The 27474-nt window shown below is 37.0% G+C and overlaps 1 protein-coding gene across 2 annotated transcripts in view; it reads right to left on the bottom strand.

Moving 5' to 3' along the window:
* Positions 1-27474, bottom strand: part of exoc4 (exocyst complex component 4) — a 157207-nt gene that overhangs the window by 20759 nt on the left and 108974 nt on the right. Inside the window, exons 11-13 of one of the 2 annotated variants that reach the window (XM_041254693.1) lie at positions 20414-20633; positions 4331-4467; positions 1769-1924 (exon numbers count right to left, since the gene is read on the bottom strand). In XM_041254693.1, the coding sequence (XP_041110627.1) occupies positions 1769-1924; positions 4331-4467; positions 20414-20633 (513 nt within the window). Of the gene's footprint in view, positions 1-1768; positions 1928-4330; positions 4468-20413; positions 20634-27474 lie in introns of both variants that reach the window. The other variant, XM_041254692.1, reaches the window with a different exon arrangement.

Below are 27474 nucleotides of genomic sequence, written 5' to 3' on the forward strand. Positions count from 1 at the left end.
TGGTAATGCTGTCCTGCTACTTCCCTAATGAGGAGAACTTTAGCCATCAGTACTGCCTGTGGTTCTCAGAACACATCCATTAATAAACTTCACTAGGAAATTAGTTCATTAAAATCGACACAAAAGTCCCCAGTAAATAGGTATAGCTTTTACTGCACGTAATGGCATTTGGGGCTCAGACAATGCTATTAGTATTGAAGACAGGAACAGAATGCATAGCCAGTTTCCAGACTGGACAGTTAAGAGACATATGGCCCAAACAGAACCTTTTTCCATATTCTTTTATCTCAAAATGAATATTGCATTTCAGTATTAAGGCAGAAGTTGTTCCATCCAGCAGATTTCAACTGAAGATAAGCATCTGCCACTGTGGCCATACATAATTAACTTTAACTTCAAATCCAAAATGTCTTTGCTTTGATCACATAACTACAATGTGCAGTAGAAAAGATAAAGAATGGTGAAGAAGAAACATCACCACAATAATCTACACTGGTATATTTTACTTTAACAATCAGCAATGTGTTTATGTTACATCAAAGTGGGTTTCACAATTCCAATATTCTTATGGTAAAATGGTAAGATATGGAAGTGGTACTAGCAGATTGCCCCAGTATTCCCAATGCTGCTTATTTATGTCTCCAAAATATGAACTGATGCAGACTTTTTGTCTTTTGTCCAGCCTAAACGTGTTTATATATTGTTTTGTATTATTCAAATTAACAAATATTGTCAAGGAGATTTGCGATACAGGTTTTATACAGTGGAGTATCTGTCCTTGCCACCCTCTCACCTCTTGTCCTTTCTCTCCCCTATCAGAAGACTATGTGGCAACCAGCCCCAGAAGTGCCTTAATCTTCTATCTTAACAAGGACTACTCTATAATGCTGAATCCTTCGTTTTTGGACAGGGTCATCACTTCATTTAACCTGGAACCTCTTACATAATGGGCTGCATATGACCTCCGAAGGAACATCAAATTAATCATATTTAGCTTTGTTTGTAGGGGGACTGCCACAGGGAATTTCCATTTAGTATGTCTGACTTGCAAATAAATTGAAGAGTCACTCTGAAGGAGAGATGGAAGTCATGGGCATTCATATTCTTGAAATAAATAACCAACTGATAACCTCTTGACACATATAAAAGAGATTTTACTCAAATGAATACGCATGCCTAAATATTGATTTTACCATGGGTTTTTCCCATTTATCCATCAGTATTTAAAAAATGATATATAACCTTCAGAGATTTGTTTTCGTATAGGCTATCAAAAGTCCTATCACATTTTATGTTTATTAATTGAAATAAAGCTTATCAGAGTTGATTGCCTGGGTCAACAGCCAAGATTGACACTGGGACAGCTTGACCAAAAGGGTGCAGAAATTCTACTTGAAACACACATGGGAACCACTGTGTTAGATGCTCAGTCCTGTAGCTCTCATTGTAAAATTACTTCATAGCCACTAGGCAGCATGAGAACCTAAGTTGCCACCTGATTTTGTAAACCCAGAAAAATACCATTAATCACATCTCCAGGCAGATGACATTTAACACAGTCAGTAAGTAAACAGAAAGGTATCAATCCCAATTATGGATTAATACATAATTTATTATCTTCCCAATGGACAAACTGCTGAATCGAGTACAATTGTGTTGCTGTTACCGGAGACATTGACCACTGACATTTCTTTTCAGATAATCACTCCCTCCCTGTCAGTTATCTTATCTAGAATTCCTGTGTTTGTCTTTTCTTTTTCAATCTTACCGGGTAAAGTCTTCCTCGTCCTCTCTCTTTTGCCTCACTTGTCTGGGCTGTGCCATGTTAGACCAATTGGGAAGGGATTTTAGCAGCCTGCTGATGTCTTCATCCTTGGCCCATGATGCACTGATTGTCAGCTTCTCCTCAGACTGAACAATACCCCTACTTACAGGCAAACATGTAGAAAAGGCCTTTAATTCATTTTACATGGTGGTATATTGTTTCTTATGGTCGACCTGGTCAATCACAACATCTGCTTTACAGACCTCCGCCCGGTTAGGGCAGGGATTTTCATCCGTGGGGGTACTTCTCATAGGGGGTATGCAGGACGACTCAAAAATATACTAAAATACTATATATTTTATTTTTTTTAATGGTATTAGATATATTATCTCTGAACCACTGTGCATCATGTGTTTGTTTAGCAGCTCAAAGGTTAGTACAGTAATATTTCTAAATTATCATCCACTATTAGGCTGGGTGAAGCGGGCGTCTAGCGATTCTCCCTAAGTACTCATAAACTCTGCAGTTTTCAACTTGATGTATAATTGAATACTAATCAGTGAAGCACAATTTGAAAGAATCTTTTAGAAGCATAAACGCTCAGGTAAACATAAATAATAATCACAATACCCTATTTATATTCAACACTCTACTATATTTTTGTTTTATTAGGTGCGGTTGGATTTTATTAACAGTAATATCTGTCTTCAATAGAGTACAGCTATGGCCAAAAGTTTTGCATTATCTAGAATTGTAGGATTGAGACGTCATTTTAATAAAATAAAAAAAATTATATATGAACATAATTTAGATCTGTTATTTAACATCATGTAATCAAAGAAACTACAAAACAATAAAAGCAAATACGTGTGTGTCCTAAGAGATTCCCAAATACTGTCTTTTGATTCTGTGACCCGACATAAAACTACAAAAATAACTAACAAATAAACTTTTTTTATGATCATGGATATGCAAAAAATATCAAAACAACCGCGATTATATTGGAAAAGATATTGCTGGAATACATACAACAAAGCAGAAAGTTTGGGAAAGCAATGCGTTTCAAACCTTACACAGTTTGTTCAGTAACACTTCAAAGCTTGACTGATTTTCATGTAAAACCATTTTGATATACAAGACACATCAATCAAAAAAGACCAGTCATAGCTGTCACACATCTTGCAGCTTTTAAATAAATGTAGTCATACATACATACATACATACATCAGGGATGGAAATAAGACTCCTGTTGCATTGCAGTTTGATCCATTCCAGGGTTTACTAGGAGTTTAATAAGACACACCTGAGCTTGTTACCTATACTGTACTGTCATTCTTGATGTTTTTTTTTTTTGTATACTGTAAATTGTAAGTCGCCCTGGGTAAGGGCGCCGGCTAAGAATGAAAGAAAGAAATAAATAAATAGTAATACACTCTGGCTAATCAGTCTCATTTTAAACCTGAAACTGCTATGCAATATGAGTCTTATTTCCATCCCTGCATACATGCATACATACATCCATACATAGAAGTTTAAAGGATGCTGGCAGGTAATACCGTACGTTACATGCAACCATAAAGCTAAAGAGGACACAAAATACAAGCAATACATAACCTCTAAAAACAGCTGCCATACATAAACCCTCTAAATAAGAAGTCACATCTTGCCTTTGATTGGAAATAATAAATCATGCAAAGTTTGACTTGCAATTTAGTATTCAAGTTGAATTTCTAACATTGATTAATCCAAGGATTTTTCAAAAGGGCCAATACAAGTTGTAACAAATTTGGAGGATTCACAGATTAGCTTTTACATCAATATTCTAACAGCATAAATAAATGAATTCTGATAAAGCTGATAAAGCTGATAAAGCCTCCGCTGGAGGATGTGTTTTTTTTTTTTTTTCAACAGCACTAACTAACTAACACAGAATTTTAAAATACCACAAAGGGAGCAGTGTTAATATATAGCATGCTTTGGTCCAATGACCTTCCTGAAAGACTGTGGCTTTACAAAACACTGACAACGCCTAATGAGTTTTTATAATACTGTTACAATATCGTTAAAGAGTTCATTCAAACATTTGTGTTAACAGACAATTATTTTTTCAAAATTATTTAAAATTAGGTTAAAGACACAGTGGCAGGGCTCCCTACCGCCAGAGTGTGCAGCATCGCTGCTGCCAGCGTCACCACTGCCTGAGTGCGCATCATCGCTGCTGCCAGCGTCGCCACCACTGGAGTGTGCAGCATCGCTGCTGCCAGCGTCGCCACCGCCGGAGTGCCCCACTCATCACCCACTCCCGGAGTGCCCAGCGTCACCAGCCTACAGTCGCCTTTTGTATTGTTTTGTTTAAACCTTTTATTTTGGCCCTTGTGCTTGTTTATTTGTTCCTATCTTTATGTAATAAAAGTGTGCAAAAGCACTTAAACTGTAGCTTTTCTGTCTCTGGGTCTAATTAATATAGGTAGCCAGTGTGGTCCGTGATGCTACCCTATCACAGACACAATGATTGAAATGTAGTTAACAGAGTTTGTGATTCTGCATTCACTTTTGTGAAGTTACCTGTATGCAGTATTGCAGATTTCCTTGTACTCTTTTAGTTTGTCACACACCATCTCAAGGAACTGGTTGGAGTAAGCACTTAGGTCATGCATTAGGTTCATCAAGTCCTGAATAGATTTCTCCACTATCACTGTGCTCTGGAAGAGAGAAAGATCAAAACACGTCAAAAACAGAGGCACAGCACAACACAAAAAATAACATCCTGACGAAGCACGGGAGAAAAGGAAACATCAATACCACAAACAATGACAACGGTGAAGTCTGATTCCTAATGCAACCTGTAACGATTAATTAGGGTCAAGCATGTATCTGTTGGTCAAGGTATATAATGGAGCTGAACTCTAGAAAGCTGATACAGTGGCTATCAGTCAGAAAAGGTACAGAATAGATCAAGGCCTACTCCGGTGAGCTGCAGACAGTATTGCTTCACATAAAAATTAACTGTATTTGCATGAGACAGCAGCAATGGAAAAGATCTGAACCATGCTTTCAGTAAAACATTAAAAGAATGACTGAGTGATATTAACCGAAGTGTGAAAATAACAAGGCAATATCAGCTTTTCCCCATCACAGTGACAGCAGTGATATTAAGAGGTTTCACTGCAGTGTGTATGTGGGCTGAAAACAAATACATCTGAGGATCTGTAGGTTTAATAATAACATTTAAAGAGTTTAACTTTAAGAGTATTACTAAAATTATATGTTTGATAATGACACTACTACTACGACCAACAACAACAACAACAACAACAACTAGAACTGCCAGGCAGTTTTATGGCTCCCAAGCCCCTGTAACAGTACCAACAGAGGCGTTGAGATGAGTTCTCAGTTTGCCAAATATGACCACCAGTTCCCCAGAAGAAGGTTTCAGGGTTTTTTTTCAAAGATGTCTCATATGGCCATTTTGTTTGATGCACAAACATTAGTTTTGGTTTATAAAACATCACCATTTTGACATATTTGTATTCTTTTGTCACTGGGACAAAGAAATTGGTCAAACTGTCTAAGAAGCTGGTCAAACTGTTTTCAAATAATAGCAGTTTGCTGTTATTAGCAGGTGGGTCAAAGTTTTCATTTGGTCCAGGCCCAATTTGATTTAAATCACCAACACTGTATACAACAAACACTGTAAATAAAAGTAATTTGCAGTTAAAAGATTTCCATACCTTAGAATTGTAATCTACCTGGGGATATACAGAATTAAATTACGTTAAAATCAGCTGTATGCAAAACGCACTGCAGGCTTAACAGTTTGGAATTCACAAGCACAAGGATCACAAGCCAGTATAATATTTCCCCAGAAGACTTTGAAAAACTCAATTGTACTGACAAAGGCATGATAATTTTCAAGTAAATCATTTTTAAACTGAATCAATTTTAAATGTGAAAAGTAAGTGTAGGTGTGGCAGCCATCTTATTTTTTAAAATACCACCATTTTGATATATTTGTATTCTATTGTGACCGGGGCAGTTCTTACCAAGTTTGAAGTCTGTTGTGTAAACAGTTTACTGTCAAGGGCACTTTTCAGTAAAATTACTGCCAGCCATTTTGACATTCAACTTTATCGCAGCAACTTCGGCTTTGCAAACTTGAAGCATGTTTAGTTGCTACTGATATATTCCAAGTTTTACATCAGTCACCACCGGTTCCCAAGAAGAAGATTTCAAAAAGTTTCTAAAAACGCATCAAACAGCCATTTTGGTTTAGGGTCAACACCATTTTTTTTTAATTTTTTTTTTTAAGTCAGTTGTATTGATACAGCGTCAGAGAAGATACTTGTGTAGTTTGGAGTTAGTCAGGTAAACTGTTTGCCAACAGATGCAGTTTTAAATGTAAGAAGAAAATGTAGGTGCGGCGGCCATCTTGTTTTCCGAAACATCACCATTTTGAAATATTTGTATTCCACTGTCACCAATACGATGCCTACCAAGTTTGAAGTCTGTTGGTCAGACGGTTTTGATCTTTATGTGAACTGATACTGTATTTTGAAAATGGTTTTGAAAGAAACGGTCAACAACAGAGAATACACGTTTCAATTGCTGCGTTCTATTACTCAGAGCTTGCTATTCCGGCTGCTCTTAGCTGCTGTCTTTCTGACATCACACATTTTCAACGTGCTATATTTACATTTGTCTGGATTATAAACAGTCAGTTTAATGTAATTGATTAACAGTAACTTTATTGTAAAATTATACACCACTTATCATGGATTTAGTACATTATGTGTGTTTACATAATGGATTTATTTATTTATTATAGCACTGACAAGGCTGTTCACGTCTTCATTGCAAAATGATAAAATGTTGTACGCCTCCACTACGAGGTGGCAGCAGTAGTTTTAGTGGTTATTTGCATTACGATTAGCAGGTCACTCGTGATCTTTACATCGTCCCTTTGGTTCACAGCAGCAGCCAGCCTCCCGCAGTAACATTTAAAAGCTGCGCTGGGCTATGCAGAATCTGCAGATTTCTGTGGGTGTTGAGTGACGTCTACAGCGCATCTCAGCGATTCTGTGCAGCACTATGCAGAACTGCGGAAATCTGCGCTATAAGAACACGACCAATGTCTCAATTAAAATTAGCACAGATCCACGACTGTAGCACGATAGCCTACTTATTATCAACGTAGTTTTGTTTAAACAAGTTATAACAGTATTCCAATTCTCTTAGGTAAGAGAAGAAATCTTTTTTTTTTTTTTTTCCCCCAAACAAACTCCATATGTGTAATAATCATTGGAAGCTTACTTGTCCAATGTCGTAAATGTAAATCCAATAACACGTTTTAGTATTGAAGCACTTTTTTTTTTTTTTTGGTATACAGATTTTATAACCTGTACATGTACATGTTTGTGTTTTAAGCAAAAGGCTGATCATTTCAAAATTGTATTTGCCATCAGCTAAACAAAGTATTTGTTTATTTATTTGTTTAATTTTATACGTTAAAATGTTTTAACAAACAGCCTCACGTCATTTTGAACAAATAATAGATCTTAATACTGTTGTAGTATAACGTTGAGAGTGTACAACTAGTTTTTTTGTTTGTTTGTTTAATTATTCTGATTGTCTTTATAAAAAAGAAACGTACCAAGTTATTTGGCTTAGTAAAATACTAAATACCAAATGTTTAAATCATTCCATGAAAGGAAGTGTGTTTTCTTTGTTTTTAGAAAACTTAAGTGGTAAGTTAGGTAATAAGTGATTTATGTTAGTCTTTCTTCTTTTGAGCCTTTATTTGATAGCTTGCATGATGTACTGTATACCGTGATATTAAGGTTACCATGGTATTTTTTTTAACAGTTATCATTCTGTGCAAATTTTATACCATCCCATCCCTACCCGGAGTGTTTTTCTAGCAACAAAACGAACACAGGAAAAATAAATAAAAACCATTTGTCCAACGGGCAAAGTATAATGTCAAAACTTCTTGTCCCTCACACAAATCTTGTTTTCCTGGGCATCGGGCGATATGAATTGCACACCCCTGTAGTTGTGACTTGAGTAAATGAGCCATGTAAGACAGTTAAAAAAAAAAAAGCAGCTATGCAGTTCAAATACTAAGAATAGTGAAAAAAAAAGCACCTTTTTTAGTAGAAAGGTTACTCTTTTAGCCTTTCATTTGTACAAGGTAACAGCAAGGTCAAACTTGAAACTCTGCTACCAGCCATTTTGAACATCATAATAATGACAAGTGAAATCTTAAAGAAGCCAGTATGAATACTCAGTAACTTTTATTTAAAGCTCCATGGTTGTTCCCTATTGTAGCCAAGAGCCGTTAAATCCTCTGTGAAAAAAAGCGTTGAAACATCACTCATTCTGGCTTGCAGCATTGACAGTGTTTATTCAGCAGAGGGCTCCAATGACCCATGATGGGGCACTGTTCATTAGGGAAGAGTTGCAAATACATAAATCAACATGTCAGAGGCAGAAGTCTGAGACTGTGTTGGTGTCTGTAGGGGAATGCACAATATGCACGAACCTGTCCTCCTTGTGTGCTATGTATAATAATCAATTATGGTGCCAAGCCATCATCTGATCTGCCCTGGCTCCTGGTCAGGTTTAATACACACTTGACTGGCTACTGCAGCAACAACAAAATAACAGTAGCAACACGCTAACCACATGGGATAACAATACATCTGGGGGAGTCCACAAACAAGATATACAGTGCCTATAGAAAGTTTACACCCCCTTTCAAATTTTTCACCTTCCGTTACCTTATAGCCTGGAATTAAAATGCATCAAAATAGTTTTTTTTTTCATTTATCTACACATCCTACCCCTCAACTTCCAAGTGAAAAAAAAATTCTAGAAATTTGTATAAAATTAATTAAAAATAAAAACTAAAACAGCTTGGTTGGATAAGTGTCCACCCCCTTGTAATAGCAATCCTAAATTAGCTCAGGTGTAGCCAATCACCTTCAAAATCACACACCAAGTTAAGTGGCCTCTACCTGTGATAAATTGTAGTGAGTCACATGATTTCAGGATAAATTCAGCAGTTCCTATAGGTTCCCTCTGCTGTGTAGTGCATTTCAAAGCAAATACTCAACCATGGGCACCAAATGAACTCTGGGACAAAGTTGTTGAAATGCACAGATCAGGGGGTGGTTATAAAAAAATATAAAAGGCCTAGAATATCCCTTGGAGCACGGTCAAGACGATTATTAAGAAATGGAAGGTGTATGGCACCACCAAGACCCTGCCCAGATCAGGCCATCTCTCCAAAGTGGATGACCAAGCAAGAAGGAGACTGAATAGTGAGGCTACCAAGAGGCCAATGGTAATTTTGTAAGAGCTACAGGCTCTTTGGCCAAGACTGGTCAAAATGTGCATGTGACAACAATATCCCAAGCACTCCACAAATCTGGCCTGTATGGTAGGGTGGCAAGAAGGAAGTCATTACTCAAGAAAGCCCACCTTGAATCACATTTGAAGTATTTGTAGCCATGTGGCAAAAAATGTTGTGGTCTGACGAAACTAAAATGAAACAAATGCAAAGCGTTATGTTTGGCGCAAACCCAACAGAGCGCATCACCCAAAGAACACCATCCCGACTGTGAAGCATGGTGGTGGCAGCATCATGTTATGGGGATGTTTCTCATCGGCAGGGACTGGGGCACTTGTCAGGATAGATGGGAAAATGAATGGAGCAAAGTACAGAGAAGTCCTTAAGGAAAACCTGCTGCCCTCTGCAAGAAAGCTGAAACTGGGACGGAAGTTCACCTTTCAGCATGATAATGACCCAAAGCACACAGCCAAAGCTTGAGGGGCTAAGGATCAAAAAGGTCAATGTCCTTGAGTGGCCCAGTCAGAGCCCTGACCTAAATCCAATTGAAAATTTGTGGCATGACTTGAAGATTGCTGTCCATCAACGCTCCCCGAGGAACTTGACAGAGCTGGAACAGTTTTGTAAAGAAGAATGGTCAAATATTGCCTATGGTCAAGTCTAGGTGTGCAAAGTTGGTAGAGCCCTATCCCAACAGACTCACAGCTGTAATTTCTGACAAAGGTGCTTCCACCAAGTATTAACTCAGGGGGGATGGAGACTTATCCCAATTATGATCTTTCAGTTTTGTATTTTAAATATATACATTTTTTCTAAATAAAAACTTTTTTCTCCTTAACAGTATAGAGTATGGTATGAAGATAAGTGGAAAAAAATCCTGTTTTTTTTCTGCCTTTGTTTTTATTTTCATGCACAGGACTAAACTACACCGACAGCCAAACGGAAAGGTGCTTGAAAGCGTAGTTTTTTTTCATTATCAGTAACCGGGGCCCCGTGCAAGTGCACCTAGTGCAAGTTGGTTAATCCGGGCTTGCTACTTTGTATCAGTTGTCATGAAGACAACCACTGTGATTGCAACCAAAGTAAGCCATGTTCCTGCCAAGCACAATCAAGGCCTGCACTACGACTAGACCTTGGGCTGGAGTCTGTAGAATCCTTCTCTTTCCTGATTAGATGTGTCAGACAAGTCTAGAGCAGAAAATACTGCTGCTTGCCGTTTTTGATAATAAAAATGAATACATTTGTACACTAGGTTTATTTAAAGCTGGTTAAATAACTGAATATTGGAGCAACATAACCAAGAAACACACAATGATTGTAGCAATAAAATAGAAAGGTGCATTTTAAAAAGCAATTCAAATCACATTGTAATCTCCTTTAACGTACATTTCTGCGCACAGGTTTGCTTTTGTACTGTCACAAAGTTTATTTAGCAACTCCCCTTTTCCTTAACATATTTAAATAACAATCAGGCTACCTTTTCAAATGTTTTATCACAAATAGCTTATCACAATAGCACTGTAGGCTCTATTTAAGCAGGCTAGTTACATGACTACAGATCACAGTAACATAATTATACTCAAAGAACCTACCCAGCATGATCTCGGATGCTCTAGATTCTCTGCTTCAAGCTTCTTAAAAGAGCTCAATTCAAATTACAATGAAGAGGCAGAAGGACATCAAAACAACCACAATAAGTGTTTCAGGTTTTTTTTTTTCTATGAAACATGTCACAAAATATTTGTAAATGTCAAATAAAAAAATACCCACTTATGGCACCATTTGTCAACATGTATTTCACATTCTTGACATTGCTAAGGTCATCTGTGAGCTCGGAGCTCTGCCAGCCCTACTCAATCTTATTGAAAGCTCGCCTTTTTGACGAGAAAGGCACTGTCAGAGAGTGGGACAGGAATAGTGTTGTTCTGAGACTAGTAGTACTGTGTTCACTGAGGGTAATGCATCCAAGCACATCAAGATTGTTGGAAGTTATAACTGCTGGCTTTTTTCTTTGTCCCTCACATTCGTAAAACCAAGCAAAAATGCAACTGCCCAAGCCCTTTCTTCCCTTTTACCATCCAACTCAATAACTCTACTGTGTACCATCACAATGTCTTAACAAGCAACAACAAAAAAACATTTAATCTGGTTGTCTACTTCTACACTCTTGAATAGTCTCAGCTCAATAACTTCAGAAATGACTGACACAGTAAAGAATGAACCTGAAGTACATTAACCTTATACCAAATACTCCAGCAGCTTCCAATCTATCTAATTTTGGCCACTCAATGCCGCCATTCATCTTTCCAAGGAATCATTAAAAAGTAATCAGGCCAAGAAAAAAGAGAATTAGCAGCACTCAACCTTTTTTGATACCCAAACAGTTACGTTACTGTGTTTTATTTAGCTGTCACAAGAGAGATAGGGCAAAGTACTGTTTCAAAACATATATTCAAATGTTTTTTTGTTTTTGTTTTTTTAAACAAAATGCACAAATTCATAGACTGCAGTTTAAATTCAACACAGAACTTGCTTAAATAGAAGAAAAGACAAATTCCAATATGATTAGATTGACATGATAGACAACATGTAAGTGAATAACATGGAATGTAAAACAACACGCCTATGGTTGTCTATTTTATAAAATTCTTAACTCACAGATGCAATTTAAACAACATGCAATAGCAAACATTGAGCAATGTGTATTTTATATTGTCTTTATTCATCTAAGGAAAAGCTTAAGTTAAAAATGATATTCTTTTACATGAAACCTTTCACAGCACTATCAAGCTGCCCTGCACGTTTTTCCATAGGCACTGTGATGTTGTTCCTGTACAAACAGTTTAGCTTTTTAGAGTGAATACAACCTCTGTAACACCAGTTTCACAAAGTCAGTAAAACAGGATGACACAGCACAGGCTAAGTGGAGCTCTAACTGGAATTAGAAATACTTATAATACCATTGAGTTAAGGGAACTAGGCAGACATGCCTCTAAATGAATGAAAATGAACATTTCCTAGTTTTAATTACACAACCAAAACTACGATTTCTATTGATTCTCCTGCTCTTCCAAGCAGTTCCAAGATTGATGCCCTGATAGGATAGAAACTCTGCAGTGTGGTTATTGAGGTTCAGGCGCACCAATGAAACGGGTCAAATGCTTTTCCATTAATTTTCATTGAGCCCATCAGAGCTGGGTGAGGACACTTAACCTCAGCCGCATGGCGACCATTCTGCCTATTCACTTTAAGTCTGATGCAGGGCGTTCTGACTGCTGACAGCCAGTGCTCTATCTTAACGACTATTACACACTGTGCTCTGCTTTCCTGGCTCATTTTAACCAATGTTATCATCAATCAGAAATAATATAGGACTAAGCACTGACAAGATGGCCCAAACCAAGCCTACGGTTTTAATTAATCAAAGTCAACGCTATGAACCTAACTGCATACTGTCATGCTTTTTAATGTTTCTTTCCAGAGGGGCACCATCCATCAACTGTCACCAATGCATGTTGGAAAGTAAAACATAATTAGATGTAAAATATCAATAACAATATAATTATAATAAAACAAAAAGTATTAACTGATGGTATTGTGTGATCTACAGTTAGTCGCTGTTGCTGATATCCCTGTGACCAACCATGATAATCATTCTGGTAAACAAAGCAACAAATATGTTTTAAGATTCTGCTTCTTCAAAACAGATTGAATATTTATTGAATATTTATTATGATTAGGCAATAAAAGGGCTGGATTTTGCATTTGAAGGTACAGTATCCTGTTAAAAGAATCAGTCTTAACCCAAATTGGGACTCAGAACCTAGTAAACCTGGGTTTCAAACTAAAACCCAGTCACTCAAGGTAAGACCCTGCATGGGGGGGGGGGGGTCTGTATTGTAAAGAATAATCTAAACATTTGGCAGTGACACAGATGGACTGCTTCGTTTACATGCTATTTGTCACTCTTGCTGTTAAGAATGCTATGGTCTCAATCAACAGCACCTGATGTTGAATTGCTAGAATGGTTGCTATGTGACCTGTGTTTTAGGTGGTGTGTTTACAGCTACTGCAACCTGCAGATGATCATCTCGCCAGTCCACTCCTGTAAATTAGGCTTCAGTCTCAGTAGGTCAATCCTATTTTCTGTCCAATTGTTTATACATAGGGCTTCTAGATATGTTGGACGTGTCAAAAAAAAATTGCAAGGAAGAACTTGACTGGTTGATCTATTGGTTTACTGCCTGTTACTCTGTGGGGTATCACTGGTTTGTATTGAGCTTGGAAACATTACCATCATCTTAATGGATGTGTATTTCATAGTCCAGGGCACAACAGCTTTTTTTGTTCATTGCTGTGGTTCATTACACCCATATGGTATATGGAAATGTGTTTGTATGTATGTTTATCCCCTCCTCAAAAACAATGCATTTTTACATATTATCTGACATAGTGGTTATTAAGTTCCTTTATGCTGCATTTCAACAGACATCAGCAATTGCAGTACACAGGTCATAACATTCAAATCCCCACTCAGAGGATCTGAGAACAATGAAGAGGTGCACCACTACACATTACAATGTGGAAGAGATGCCTACAATAATAGGAGAATGACTGTCATGGCATCACTTAGACATTTCCCCTAGGGTTTTCTTTTTTTTGGAGGGAAAATAAGTAAAATCACAGTGTTCAGTTTAAGTTCACTTAACTTAAAACAACTGTCATTAAAAATAAATTTAAAAAAAAATACTACAAAAGTTCAAAATGACAATAGCGACATTCTGTTTGCCCTTAAAAATAAAAATACAAGCATATACCCAGAACCCACACACATATTTCCATTTAAAACTAGACTTCCTACGATCAAGAAAGGGCTATCAGAGTTGTGTTGGTCAAAAGGCAGAGCTTCCCCTTATTGTGAACTGTATAAATAAATAGTAATTACCAAAGAGATTGTGCTTCCATTATCTGGGTAACATTGTTGATCTGAGATTCCTTGAGTAGTGTTTGGTCCCTTACAGTACTTGTTATCTACTAATGATATAATTCACAGAGCAGGAAGACAGGCAGAGTACAACAAGTACTCTCATAACAGACCACCCGTATGAAGTATGTAGTAATTCTAAACAAACTCTTACTCCATTAGGGACTAAAAAAGGGGGACTACCCAAGCATTCAACAAAATATCCTTCAATATACCCTAAATGTACTTTATATTTCCTAAATGAAAACTCCCAAAAGGAAATGATTTCATCAAAGTCATCAACTCCATTCTTTTCGAGTGCAGAGCAAACTAAGATAAGCCATTTCTATCAGTGGCTCTTTTGGTCTGTGCAACTACCTCGTTTCAGCTAGGAACGAGAAAAGATACTTTAAACAGTTTTTCCCCCCCGAATGCCTGTGGTACAGCTGTGCATCAGACGGGCCCTGCAAAGGAAGTGACAGCGAGAGAATGGAAATCTCTTCATGCCCTCTCAATGTTATATCATCTGCCAATTACACTTACAGCTTGTCCTTAGGCTGACAGGGCAGGGCAGCCGGTGACACTAACTGCACTAATATTCAGCAAAAAGAGTAGATTATTTAAGGACAAAATGTTTTCTCTTAAGAAAAATAATCTATTGGACTCAACATTTACCCTGCTACACAGTACATGTCCATAAATAGTTAGTAACCATAAGCTGAGATGCAGGAATTGTTCTGCTTTTCTTCTGTACTTTTGATCTTTAATGCTTGCAAAGAAGCCTCCAGGCAGCCGGGACAGCACAATTAACTACATAACATGCTCACAGAATGCCAAAATATATAAAGCTGTGTATGTTTCATTTTTCAAATTTTATTTACTATGTTATAGTTACAATTAAGTAATTGCTTCAGTTGATGGGGTAGAATCAAAGGAAGAGTGAGAGAACTATTACTATGTTGGTGAAAGTGATGACAAGTGCTAACATATTTCTGAAAGCGAAGACATGGTAAACCCTGGGTTCCTCACCTCGTAAACACAATGCCTCTTGGGTAGCGGTGGTGAGATGATAACTGATTTGGACATTTCAAACTGAGTTTAAAAACGTGAAAAAAAAAATTGATTTAATAAAAAAACACATACACACACACAAAAGTCCAACACTGAAGTTGGGCCAGTGCAACACAACTAACAAATGGGAGACAATAAATACTGTAATATTCACCTTCAGCCTTGCTAGAATTACAAAAGCACAAACTCCATTTTACTTTGATGTGATTTTTCTATGTATGCGCCTTCTGTATATTTTATTTGCGCATACGGCTGGGTAATTTAATCTATGTTACATCAGGATTCAACTGGACTTTCATTTCATGCTCTGGTGAAGAGCTAGGAATACAACTGAATACACTGAAGAGAAAAATAAAATGCAATTTTTCCTCAGTATGAATAAATACTAATATGACTTTGTATAACTCTTTCTCCATTAAAAAATCTGAGGTCAGGCCATCTGGGCAAGATCAGAAATGATCACAGCAGCAAATATTTTGGAGCTCTAGCTCTCCTGTTTTGTCAATTCTGAGTATCTCTGCAATGAGGAAACCCAACCTTCAAAAACGTAAGCCCCTTTCACACTGACACTCCTACCAGGGTCCAAACCCGGGCCGCAATCCTGCATAGTGTGAAACCACGAAACTGGGCCGGACCCGGGTTAACCTGCGTCCCAGTGACCCACCTCAGGATGTGGGTTGACACGCTTTGACCAGGGATGAGAGAGACAAAATGCTTGATGGCCATTCGGGAGCCGATGCAATTACAAAGAGCCACGCCTGCATGAAGGTTTCACTTCTGCAAGGATCATTTCTGCTTAGCCATATTTGTGTTGACTGAGTCACAGCATGAGCCAGATTGCAGCAGGGATGAAGAAACATTTGTTCTAATCAAAATTTGGATCGACAGTTCAATCCAGAGAAGCTTGGATGGAAACGTCAATAACAAGCTGCTTCCGGGACATTGATTCGTGTATTGTGTACTTGCATCTGTCACCCAGGTCAACCCTGCTTTATCAAAAGCAGTGTGAAATTGCCTACCCGACTCGCATGGCCCCCGGTCTTGCCAGAGTAGGTTCTGACACAGGTAGATCATGCCAGAGTGAAAGGGGCTTTAGAAACTGCCTTGACAAACATTACATTTCATGTTTGTTCAATTGGAAAATGTGCACCATCTATATTTCTAGAATATGTCCTGTTTTTTCATTAACAGAGAATAAAAAAACAGCAACTACTGTATAACATTTTCAGAGGAAAACTAACAAGAAACTCTGTCAATTAGTCAAACATTTTGGCTTCATCATTATATGACACTAGTTTATTGATCCAAAATGACTTCTAGTCTTAAACAATAAAAATACCTGATTCAATCTGCATATTTTTGTATTTGCTTTACAGAATTCAGATAGAAAAATGGACAAATGTAAAATAGTGTACAGCTTTCAAAAGATGTATTTTATATAGGACAAGGCCAGAAGTTATTTTAATCCCTGATCTTCAGACAAAGACAGATCAATTGGTCATAAATAAATAAATAAATAAAATTATAACAAAAACATTCTCCTGTAGTAAAAATCGAGTTTCTTGCAAAATTAAACTGAATAAGCACAAAACCCTTTCTGGTGGTTACCAGTCAGGTCAGGTGACTGATTTGTTCAGTTTGTAAACTGGTCCCTTTTCAGTTTGTTTTTTCAATCCATATTTCAACTTTGTTCTATTTTATAGAGTCGTGCTTGACCTCCAAATGTTGTTCCAGGTCAGCACCCCAAACTCCCCAGCAGGTATAATATTTTCATAGGCTATCAACTTTGAAATCTGCTGCAAATGAGCTGTCCGTCAGTGTGCTCTGGGCTGAGAGGAAGCCAAGCCTTCAGAGAACGCCTAACTGTGCTGTGTGTTGTTAAGATCAATGGAGCAAACAGCATTACAGAAACTCCTGTACCTTACAACATAACAAATTTATACATTCTGATAAAAGCTTTAATAGTTGTGTGGGATGGTGATGGATTTCAAAATGACTAACATTGTATCTATTTAGACCTTAATTTATCAAGAATGGGAAGTTTGCAAAAAAACATATTGGGTACCTTGAACTAACTAGTGTAATGGTTTTGTACTAGCAGGATGCAGAGGACTGTTTTATATATTTCAACACCACTTTTTAAAATGATTATATTCAGTCAGGTAGTGAGTAAGCTCAGAAAGAGATAGCGCTTCAACCCTTAGGGGTGTAATGTAAGAGCTAAACTCTGGAAACGGGAAGCATTTCTGATGTGTGAAGAAATTAGGTACCGATATAATATAATGCATTATGTTGATTGGAACCTGCTTTACCCTGTAGGCTCAAATAAAAGTAATAAAGCTGCTTTGGTTGTGCCTTCGTCTGATATTACTCAGCACCTATCCATCCTGTCTGGCTCAGTGGCTGGCCCACTATCCTCAAGGACCTTGCTCTCTAGTGTGACGGCCCCTCTTCTACCAGTGAGACGAAGAGGAAACTTCATTGCATCAGCTTACAAATCAATTAGGCAAGTTCAGTTACATAAACCGTTATCTGCCAACAGTTTCTTCAACCACCTATTTAATAGAATCAATTCTTACTTATTAATTTACACATACTATTAAACATCAGACATAAGCAAAAGCATAGTGACGATCATGGCGCAAACATAACTCTGAACACTGTGGTCGTTACCTTGTGGCCAGTGGCTTGGGTACCTTTCAGCATGCACATCACCACATATATTAGACTTACACATAAAAGCACTTATGTAAATCTGAAGTCACATAGCCAACCAGTTTCACCAAGTGGTTTCTCGTGAACAAATTTAGCTGAGATGCACAGCCATATTATCATAGCATGCTTAATGCTTAAGAGTCTCTCATGGCACAATACAGCTGCAACAAAGAAACACTGTGATCTTAACAGTCCATTGTTTTGCAACTGCCAATCATTGTTTCATGCTTTTGAGAGACAAAAGACGTGGAAAGATGCTTGGTAACCCCTACCTGCAAAACTAAATGTTTGTTAAATAATTAATTTGTAATAAATAAGAATACAGTACCACACACACACACACACTGAGATTATCCACAGCAATCACTGGTTAACTGCATTAGTTTAACTGCGCTGGTAGAGCACAGAACCAGAAGGTTACCAGCTAACTTTCTTACACATAGACAAAGCAAACAAAAACTAAAGATGAAATGTGCGCTACGAAAGTAAAACAAAGTGTGGTTTGTTTTTTTTGTTGCAAAAACAAAAAAAACAAACAAGTACCCTACAGCATTTACCATGATTAATGTGTAAATTACTGCAATCACTGTTGTTGTCAAGTAAATATTGTAAGCTCCTGTTTTTGTTGAATATTACAGTTAAGGTTGCATTAATAATAAAAATGAGAACGGCCAAATTAAACACCATTGTAATACATATACAAACTTTTATATATATATACACACACACATACAATTTAGAATAGTATTTATTTATTGCTCAAATTGTTTCACTATTTGATTATAAATACAGTGGATCCACCTCTACCATCAAGACCAATGCCATCTCTGATCATTAACACCATCTCAACCTTCTTTTAGATCTCTCCACAGTGCAACCAACAGGAATGTATTGTCCAGCAAATACTTTCTCTGAAATTAAGAAATTCAAAGACAGAAATTAAATATACCTCTTTTGATCAGTCAGATCATCAGCAAACATGAAGTAAGTAAGGTGATTATTCCAATATATTGATGTTTTAGAATGTGTATGACTAAGCCAAATGTGTCAGCTATGGTCATAAAGTCAATGGGTGCTAAAATCAGCATAAAGAGGGTACAATAATTACCCAAAATATTTCTCTTGGAATTGACTTACATTGCTTGTTCAGCAAGGCACTCGTTATCCCCACAGGATAATTAAACACATTTGGGTACCTAATTATATAAAACGTCATCAACAAACAGCAATGAACTCTGGCTGCTGGGTAAAAACAGCCCTGTGCTCTTTATAACACAATCAACTGCCGGCACTTAAAGGTGAAAGAGTACTGTTCCAAAACTGAAAGTAGTCTTTTTAGGTGAGTACTGTACATACAATTTATGTAAGCACCTTCTAAACAGCTAATAGAAGTGGAATGCAACTTGCCAACATTGTCTAATATTTGTAAAACCTACTGATCCTCCAGTCTTCCACAAAAATGATGGTGTACAAAGGAACTCCTCTTTATATAAAATACCTAATACTACCGTATGAATTCAAATTCAGAATTCAAATGTTTTATTTAACAGGGAAAATGTACAATTTGTAACATTCATAACAAGTCACAAGATGTATTGTACCCAGACTTAGCTATAAGCTAATTTACATTGGGAGTTCCTGGGCTCATAAGAAACCAATTACAAATATTATATATTACAAATGTTATCTTAGATATATTAAAACTTCCATAATTTCCATTACAATGCATAATATATTACAAAGCTATAAACATTGCTATTGTATTAAAAATAAAAATACAGTTCATGATCACAGACTAAAGCTAAATCCTGCAAAGACTAAAAATCCAAACATACATATGAATAATTTATGTAATTATCAAAACTTAATTTTTTCTTGAGTATATAACAATGATGATATTTTGTTGGCTTTTTATCTAGAATTTTTAGACTTTGTACAAAGAATTCAGAGGCTTAAACTGTAGTCGTCACAGCTTGTAACCAGACTGTTACACAACAGGACAAATGAGATAAAATCACAGAATATAAATACAATTTAGCAGCAGCAACAGCATCGTCTCACACTTTCATACCAGAATGACAACTGAAAGCAGTACAGTGTACAGTATCCTGAGATCTGATTATTAGTGACAGTTAGTTATGGATCAGGAAAGTTAACGACTCAGTGAAACTAATAAATAGCTGTGTTGGTTTCTTTGTATAATCAGGTTATGACTCAATGCATGAGTAAGAAATTCTACCTTCTGTTAATCCGTTTAATTAAAATCTGTAGAACTGATTTTATAGCATGTCACAAATCCACACTGTCTCTGTTCTACATACATCTGTTTATCGAGTTAAATTTCATGCTTTACATATTTCAAGTAAAATTCATTCAGTAACTTTTGTGGATGAATAAATTAACATTTAAATTCTCTCAATAATTACAATAAACAGCCCACATACACTGTTAGGTATTGTCAATTCTTCTGGAGAATACACTTGTGTCAAACAAGGGATGTGCACAACAAGAAAAGCTGGGTTCAGTATCTGCAATTCATTGTGTTTACCTGCAGAAGGGGCCGCTGCACTCCAAGCACCTTCATGGTGTCTGCGCTGGCGAGAATCTTCAGAGGGTCGGTCACCTTTGTCACTGCCTCAATCTCTTTGTTAATCTCAATCCGGACTTGGTTGAGGAAGAAATCATTGATGTAATAAGTGAGGAATGTTCGCAGCTGGCACTGCTTGGCTGGCCCAGGTCCCATGTTCTGTTCCGTCTCCTGAATAAACCTGTAAGAACAACAAATCTATCTTTCAGGGATTTGATGACAGAACACCAGTCAGTACAGCGGTTCATCACACAAACATATGCAACATAAACTGACAATGTTGGTCACAATTATGGTTTTCCTAAACCAAATTCCGTGTAATTTATCAGTGTACCGCGATACAGACCAGTGGTTCTCAAATGATTATGCAACTGCATCTTATTAATCAAATTGTGCGGTAGTGGCTTGGGTGAACAAAACACCCCAATTGGCTGAACAAGATTCAAAGCAGTGTACTTTATTAAGCATTTGTCTTCTTACTCTACTCAGTTTTGTCTTATGGAATTTTATAACCACAATAAGACACTTCACTGTTTAGCCTTGTGCTTAACACCACATCTAGTAATGTGCAATTTCACAACAGTGCACACACTGGGATGTCTTATTACTTAACAACACCTCTGACCTCTCCTAAGGTGTATATGGGGTCTCCAGCCAACGTCTGAAGACCACATGCAATAAAATGGCTGAGAATCCCATCGTAGATAATAATGTAGGGAAGAAAGTACAGAACGCAGCCTATATATTGGGATGACTTTCACACTACATAGTAACTATCTTGACATCCAATTATCTGTTTTACTGCTAATTTTAAAGGTAGTTGTAAACAGATTAGAAACGAAAAGCACTACAATTATTAAGGTTGGCTTTTAGGCTATTGCACTTCATATTAAGCAAAAAAATAAAAAAAGGATTTTGAGAACACTATGTAGGAAAATCGGAACATTTACTGTAAATGCTTTAAGTTCAATGAGAGAAAGGTAGTTAAAAGAATATGTTGCTCTCAGAACAATCTGCTTGATTTTAACATAACATTTAATATAAATGCTCTCTTGGGCATTCGGTTTACATAAATCATCTGTATATAGTTACAGATGATCATAAACCATAAACTGCTGGTACCCTTTTCACATTTGATTAAAATCACTTAATCTTTTCATGTTTTATATGTTCATTTGGATGCACAAATATATGGTCTATTGCAAGGATAAATGGCAGTGTGTTGAATCTTTCTTGGTAGAAATAAAACATGCAAGCGAACAACATACTGACGATATAAACATTTATATCATTTAAAAACAACATACATCCATTGTTAAAAGTCTGGCTCCACTTCTCATGATGGTTGTTAGTAATATAATGTCCAATCCAGTACTTAAACCCTCTATACAACATTTTAAAGTCTTTCAGTGAACCAAGCAACTTGGCATTAAATGATTTATAAATAAAGCTTAGGAAGATTGTAGAAACTGAGGGAATAGTTGCAACAGCTGTTCTGACTAAACAATGGACATCCCACTGTTATAAAAATTAATCTCTAATGTATTCTACTCATCTTCAGTGTTGACTTTCAAGACACAGATATACTGTACAAAAGATTTGTTCGGCGAGTATTTCAGAGCAACCTTTGGCATGCAGATGTTATGCATTTTTGCACATGAACATCCCAATGCCCAATAAAAGAAAATTCTGAATTAAACAAAACTCTTGTGTAGAGACTTCAGAATAGGGGAGATATGCAGCTTCAATTTGGTCAAAATCAAAACAATGTATTGCTGTATTCAAAGCCACCTGGTCCAGCAGTTTGGCAGACTATTAAAATGTCTGGAAGCATTTGGTCTGGGGCCATCGCATTCAATGGTCGTGAACTACCGACTGGATGAACAGACTATTGAAATCCTATATACAGAGTATGGGTAGAGGTATTTGATTTTCCTAGAATTGACCCTGGTGGAATGCATTCAACAAAGGCAATAAAGCAAAAACTGATTCAGCTAGGTGAGACCAAATCTAGAACGTCTTCACTAAAGCAGTTTAATTATGACAAGTCTAAAGATAAAAGCCCTGGTTTGAAAAACATTATTTACTCCTGTCAATGGGTGTGGTAAGTTTAATGGAAAATATCCACAGACCATATGTTCAATGTGATTTAGTATACACTAGTTTATACTCCATGTGCTGCATTGCTATTAATGCTTCAGAGTACACTGTTATAATCCAATTAGTCAACAATACTGACAATGACTGAACTGTCTTTAGACTTCGTGCATGGAAGTAGCAACATCATGGCAGACTTTGCAGAAACATACTGTGATGGGGTTGCATCTCTGCACTTCCATAACCTATAATAATATATTATTCAACTGTATATTGTTTTGCACTGGAGAACTGGAGTGCACTAGTTTAGCCATTCCATGCCGCATAACAGACCTAAATGAAAAAAAGTTGGTGGCTTAACATCAGATTTCACAATGGAGAAAGACACCAAACAACCTTTACATAGAGTGTGGCTATTTTAAATAATATTAAAATTAACTTGTGCACAATGTACAACGTACACCAAAAAAAAAAATTTGTGAATCCTAATATTTATAATATATACATATATGAAAGTAATAACTTATATTTGTTTAATTTAAGTAGCACTGGTTAAAGGAAATGTTTTCTGTTGTACAAGCAGTACAAAATGCCCAGTTGAATGAACCATAGGCACAGTATTCAATAATGTACTTGTTTTACTTATGTGATACTGCATAAGCAGGTACATGTGAATTGTTAATCTGTATGTAGACCCTTTTGGGTTGCCTTTTTTTATCAGTAAAAAACCTTGCACTTGTACACTGTTACTGCATGATAAATCTTTGAAATGTCTCTCTTAATACAGTAACTGTCCAGTGACAGCCTTATGAATGACAATTAGCTTCATGCAAACTACATTTTATTTGGGAACATTATCATGATTTGCAACAACATTTTAATGATGTAGCAGAAAAAAACAACTTTGCATTTTGGAAATGCAAAATTCATACATTCACACATGCATTATATATATTTCCGTATACACAGATGTCTATTTTAATAATCTATGTCCAAAAATGTCATTAATGTCAAAAACAACCACCAAATAAAATACTGTATTTGCGATTCACCCCATTAAAAGTTTCACTGTTCCAGCAATTAAACCACAATTTGTGTCTATGCTCTCATTTGAAACACAGACTGCATTTAATGACATTTCAAAACAGAATTTTAAAACACTCAGTGAACCGCCTGCATCATCAATTTGTTTAATCGCCTCTTCTTTTTCATTACAACACACCAAATCTTCTAAAACTCAAGTACACGAGTAGATATCGGAGGAAACTTTAGTAGGCTACTTGTTACAAAGCACAGCATCCGACTGGCCGTTCTGTGTAATCGTAATTAACACCATGACAATCTGCTTACGAAACCTGACTACCAGCCTCTGCAGGATCAGGATCTGCAGGCGCTAACAATTCAATAAAACCTGAAATAGGCCAGGAAACACGATTCATCTTCAATAAAGGGATTACAGGAGATAATTGGAGCTAAGTCTGTTTAGTTTGTTACAGGAATAACAGCATGATGGTAACAAGCAGCAGTAGGTTGTCCTAATTGTTCGCGGAGAAGCAATCTTCACTTTTCTTTTTAGGAAGTAAAGTCATACAGAATATTTAGTTATCATATCGTCCCAAGAGAGTTTGTTTGATGCTGCAATGAAGGAAGATTAAGATTAATGACACCTGCTGCTTTTATAATTCTCTGCATCTTGAGAGTATTGATACAATAGCCCAAAAGCAGGTTGATTAGAACACTCTGGTTCCCTGATGGACAAAAACCATCCTCCTGCAAGAGTAAGTCTCACCAGGTTTAAAACCCTTTTTATGAACTGCATTATTGGATGCAATTATTTCAGTCACAGATGATGGGAGGGCATTGGTATGAAGGTTATACAGGGCATGTGGACGGAAGAATCTAGTGTTTCAGGGTACCCAGGAAAGAATTAGCATAATTAGCTCAAGGCATTTTGTACATGTGCTGGGATATTTACTGTATGTCAAGAACTGTTGTTTCTGCTCGTGTGACATTTCAAAACAAACAGCAACCCTTTAAGTCACAGACAATTTAATTTTATTAAGAATGACTGCTTGTGATGATTGTAGACAGCATCTAATTATTCATCATTAGAAAACAGATGTTGAAGCCTGAGGCCTATAAATCTAATTGTCTACAGAATTTACAATCCATATCAATAAAAATATTCTCACAAAACAGTATTACAATCTGTCACAGTTAGCTAATTAATTTGTAATTCTGATAGAACATTAAATGTGGTCCCGTGACCTCTCAATGAAATAACCACCAGGCATTTAAACTCCAGATATGGAAAATTGCGTCAAAGCAGACTGACTGTATTGCAAACACCCACTTACTCAGGTGTTTCCTCATACACTGTGCCTCCAGCAGACCAGCCTAAGGAAAGGCTATAGTAAACTACACAAAAACACAATAAGGTCCTCCACTGTAAAGGTGGGGCAGGCTATTTATATCTGAATCGTCAAGCCAGAAAATCAGTAGAAAACATCAACAATTAAAAAACACAGATTGAAATCCCAGTGCAGCTGGGAACTGGACTCCTCCTGGCAAACTGCAGCATGAACACTGGTGGACATCTCACAAAACAACATATGGAATGAATAAAAGTGTGGGAGTCATTAAAAACATAAGCACTGCTGCTTGGCTTCCATAGGTGTATAATAGGGCAGTGGAAATGAACGACGCCGCAGCAGAAGTACCAAACACTAAACACAGTGATGCTGTTAAATGCACTAGGTCTGTGGGCTAGAACAGCTGCTTAGAGGTGCCTACCATGAGCGTAAATTACTTTTTTTTTTCTTTTCTTTCACTCAGCATAACATTAAAATACAGCTTAGTTTTATTAATGTATAAATGTGTGTGTGCGGGGGCGGGGGTAATCCTTTGCATTTAGCAAGAGTAATTGACAAAACTGATTAAGTGTTTTTAATGTAGTCCACTCAAAGTATCAAACTGATTATGTTAAGATAACAGTTGGTACAGTGGTTTCAATATGACCAAATTGGCTTAGTCATTAAAATAAACCAGTTTCAAGATTAAAAGTCGATACGTGTATACTGTGGACTTCATGAAAGAAAGATTATTGTAGCCTTCATTGCCTACAATTGTTTTTTAATTACAAGTATAACAAAACAAAGCCTGGCTACAATGTAGTCAGCTCTGTTTGTTAATCTATTTAAAAACAACAACACATACACTAATTAAAAAACAATAAAAAGAATTGTAATAAAAAGACACAAGCTCTAAAACTTCTTACTGTGCTCTTCTCCTTTTTAAGAACACTATTGTTCCACTGAAACTTTTTGCTGGTGTTTTCATGCAAACATTGGAAATGACATGAGTAACATAATTAATATACTGTCTGAATGGTCTGGAGGGTGTGTAATTTACAACTGGAGAAAGAAACACAATTCTTGACATTTCACTGGTTCCACTTCCATCATAAAAAGCCAATGTTGTGGGTGTTAGAACACTTAAATGTCACACTGTGATTTATCATGCTGCTGACACAAAACACGTTTTTATAAATACTTGAACAGTTTTATTTTTTTAGAACCTCCTGAATGCTTTTTAAATTAACATGTTGTTAATAAACACTTTCTATCCTGCATATTTTGCAGTCAGTGCTGTTCACTCACAACTGTATTATATACAAAAAAATGTTAAATACAGAGAAAATATTTCCATTGCACATAAATACTACATAAATGTAAATCATGATACAAACAACTTGCCAACAAGAGAAGAATTGTCAGTGCCTCAATGAAGGCACGCATTGCCCATGCTCACTACAAACATAGATACTGCCTTTTCAATTTCTCTGTCTGTTCCCTATCACATACACAATGTATATACAAATGTAGACACAAGGCTTGATGCTTTCATCATTCTGAAATTAGAATGCAATTTGAAAAAAAAGTATTCTCAGTCTGCATTGGCACTGTGTTGTTACGGATATGAAAGACATATCATTTTCACACACATTCGGAAAGCGGAAAGGCATGGAGTTTGACGAAGTATTCTCTTGTTTCGAGTTGGACTAGGATGTTCTTGGTATGAATATTAAGGTAAGCGATTCAAGTTAAACTGCATGGATGGATATCCCGCGATCTTCAAGGAGTCATGAGATATGGACATTTTAAACTTGCTCAGGTGCATTTGCACCTCTTGCTGCTGACAAAGGGTAACGACTCCTCCCACTATAAATACAAATTTAGAAGTTGCCAATTGATTTTTACCCCATTTTTCTCCAAATTTGAAATAGCCAATCGTATTGTTATGGGCTCAGCTCACCGCTTCCACCCCTGCGCTAACTCAGAAGCGTCAAAGACGAACAAATGTGCCATTTGTTTTTTCACTCTGCAGGCCCGCCATGCAGCTACCTCAAAGCTACAGCGTCAGAGGACAATTCAGCTCTGTGCAGCTTACAGGCAAGCCCACAGGCACCAGTCTACAGGGGTCACTGGTGCGCAGTGAACCAAGGACACCCTGGCCGACCTATCCCTCCCCACCTGAGCGACGCTCGGCCAATTCTGTTCCGCCCCTTGGGAGCTCTTGTCCATGGTCGGCAGTGGAATAGCCTGGACTCACACCGGCGACCTCCATGCTATAGTGCTCCACGTGGAGCGTGTTTACCAGATGCGCCACTCGGAAACCCCCATGATACAGTTTTTATAGCTAATACCATTACTACCAGTGAAGCGTTGACAATCCATGGCAACATGTCAGATGGTGGCATATGTCCACTTAGTCACTACCGAACGCATGCAGAGTTATGTGTTTCATTTTAACAGTGCATATGTTTGACTTCACTGACTGAAATATTGCTCAGTTCTGGCATGGTTAACCAGAAGCCAAGATAGAGACAGAAACACTGAAATTCAGATGCAGCATTGGCCTAGTAT

Source organism: Polyodon spathula, chromosome 7 (assembly GCF_017654505.1).
Source record: "Polyodon spathula isolate WHYD16114869_AA chromosome 7, ASM1765450v1, whole genome shotgun sequence".
Lineage (NCBI taxonomy): Eukaryota > Metazoa > Chordata > Actinopteri > Acipenseriformes > Polyodontidae > Polyodon > Polyodon spathula.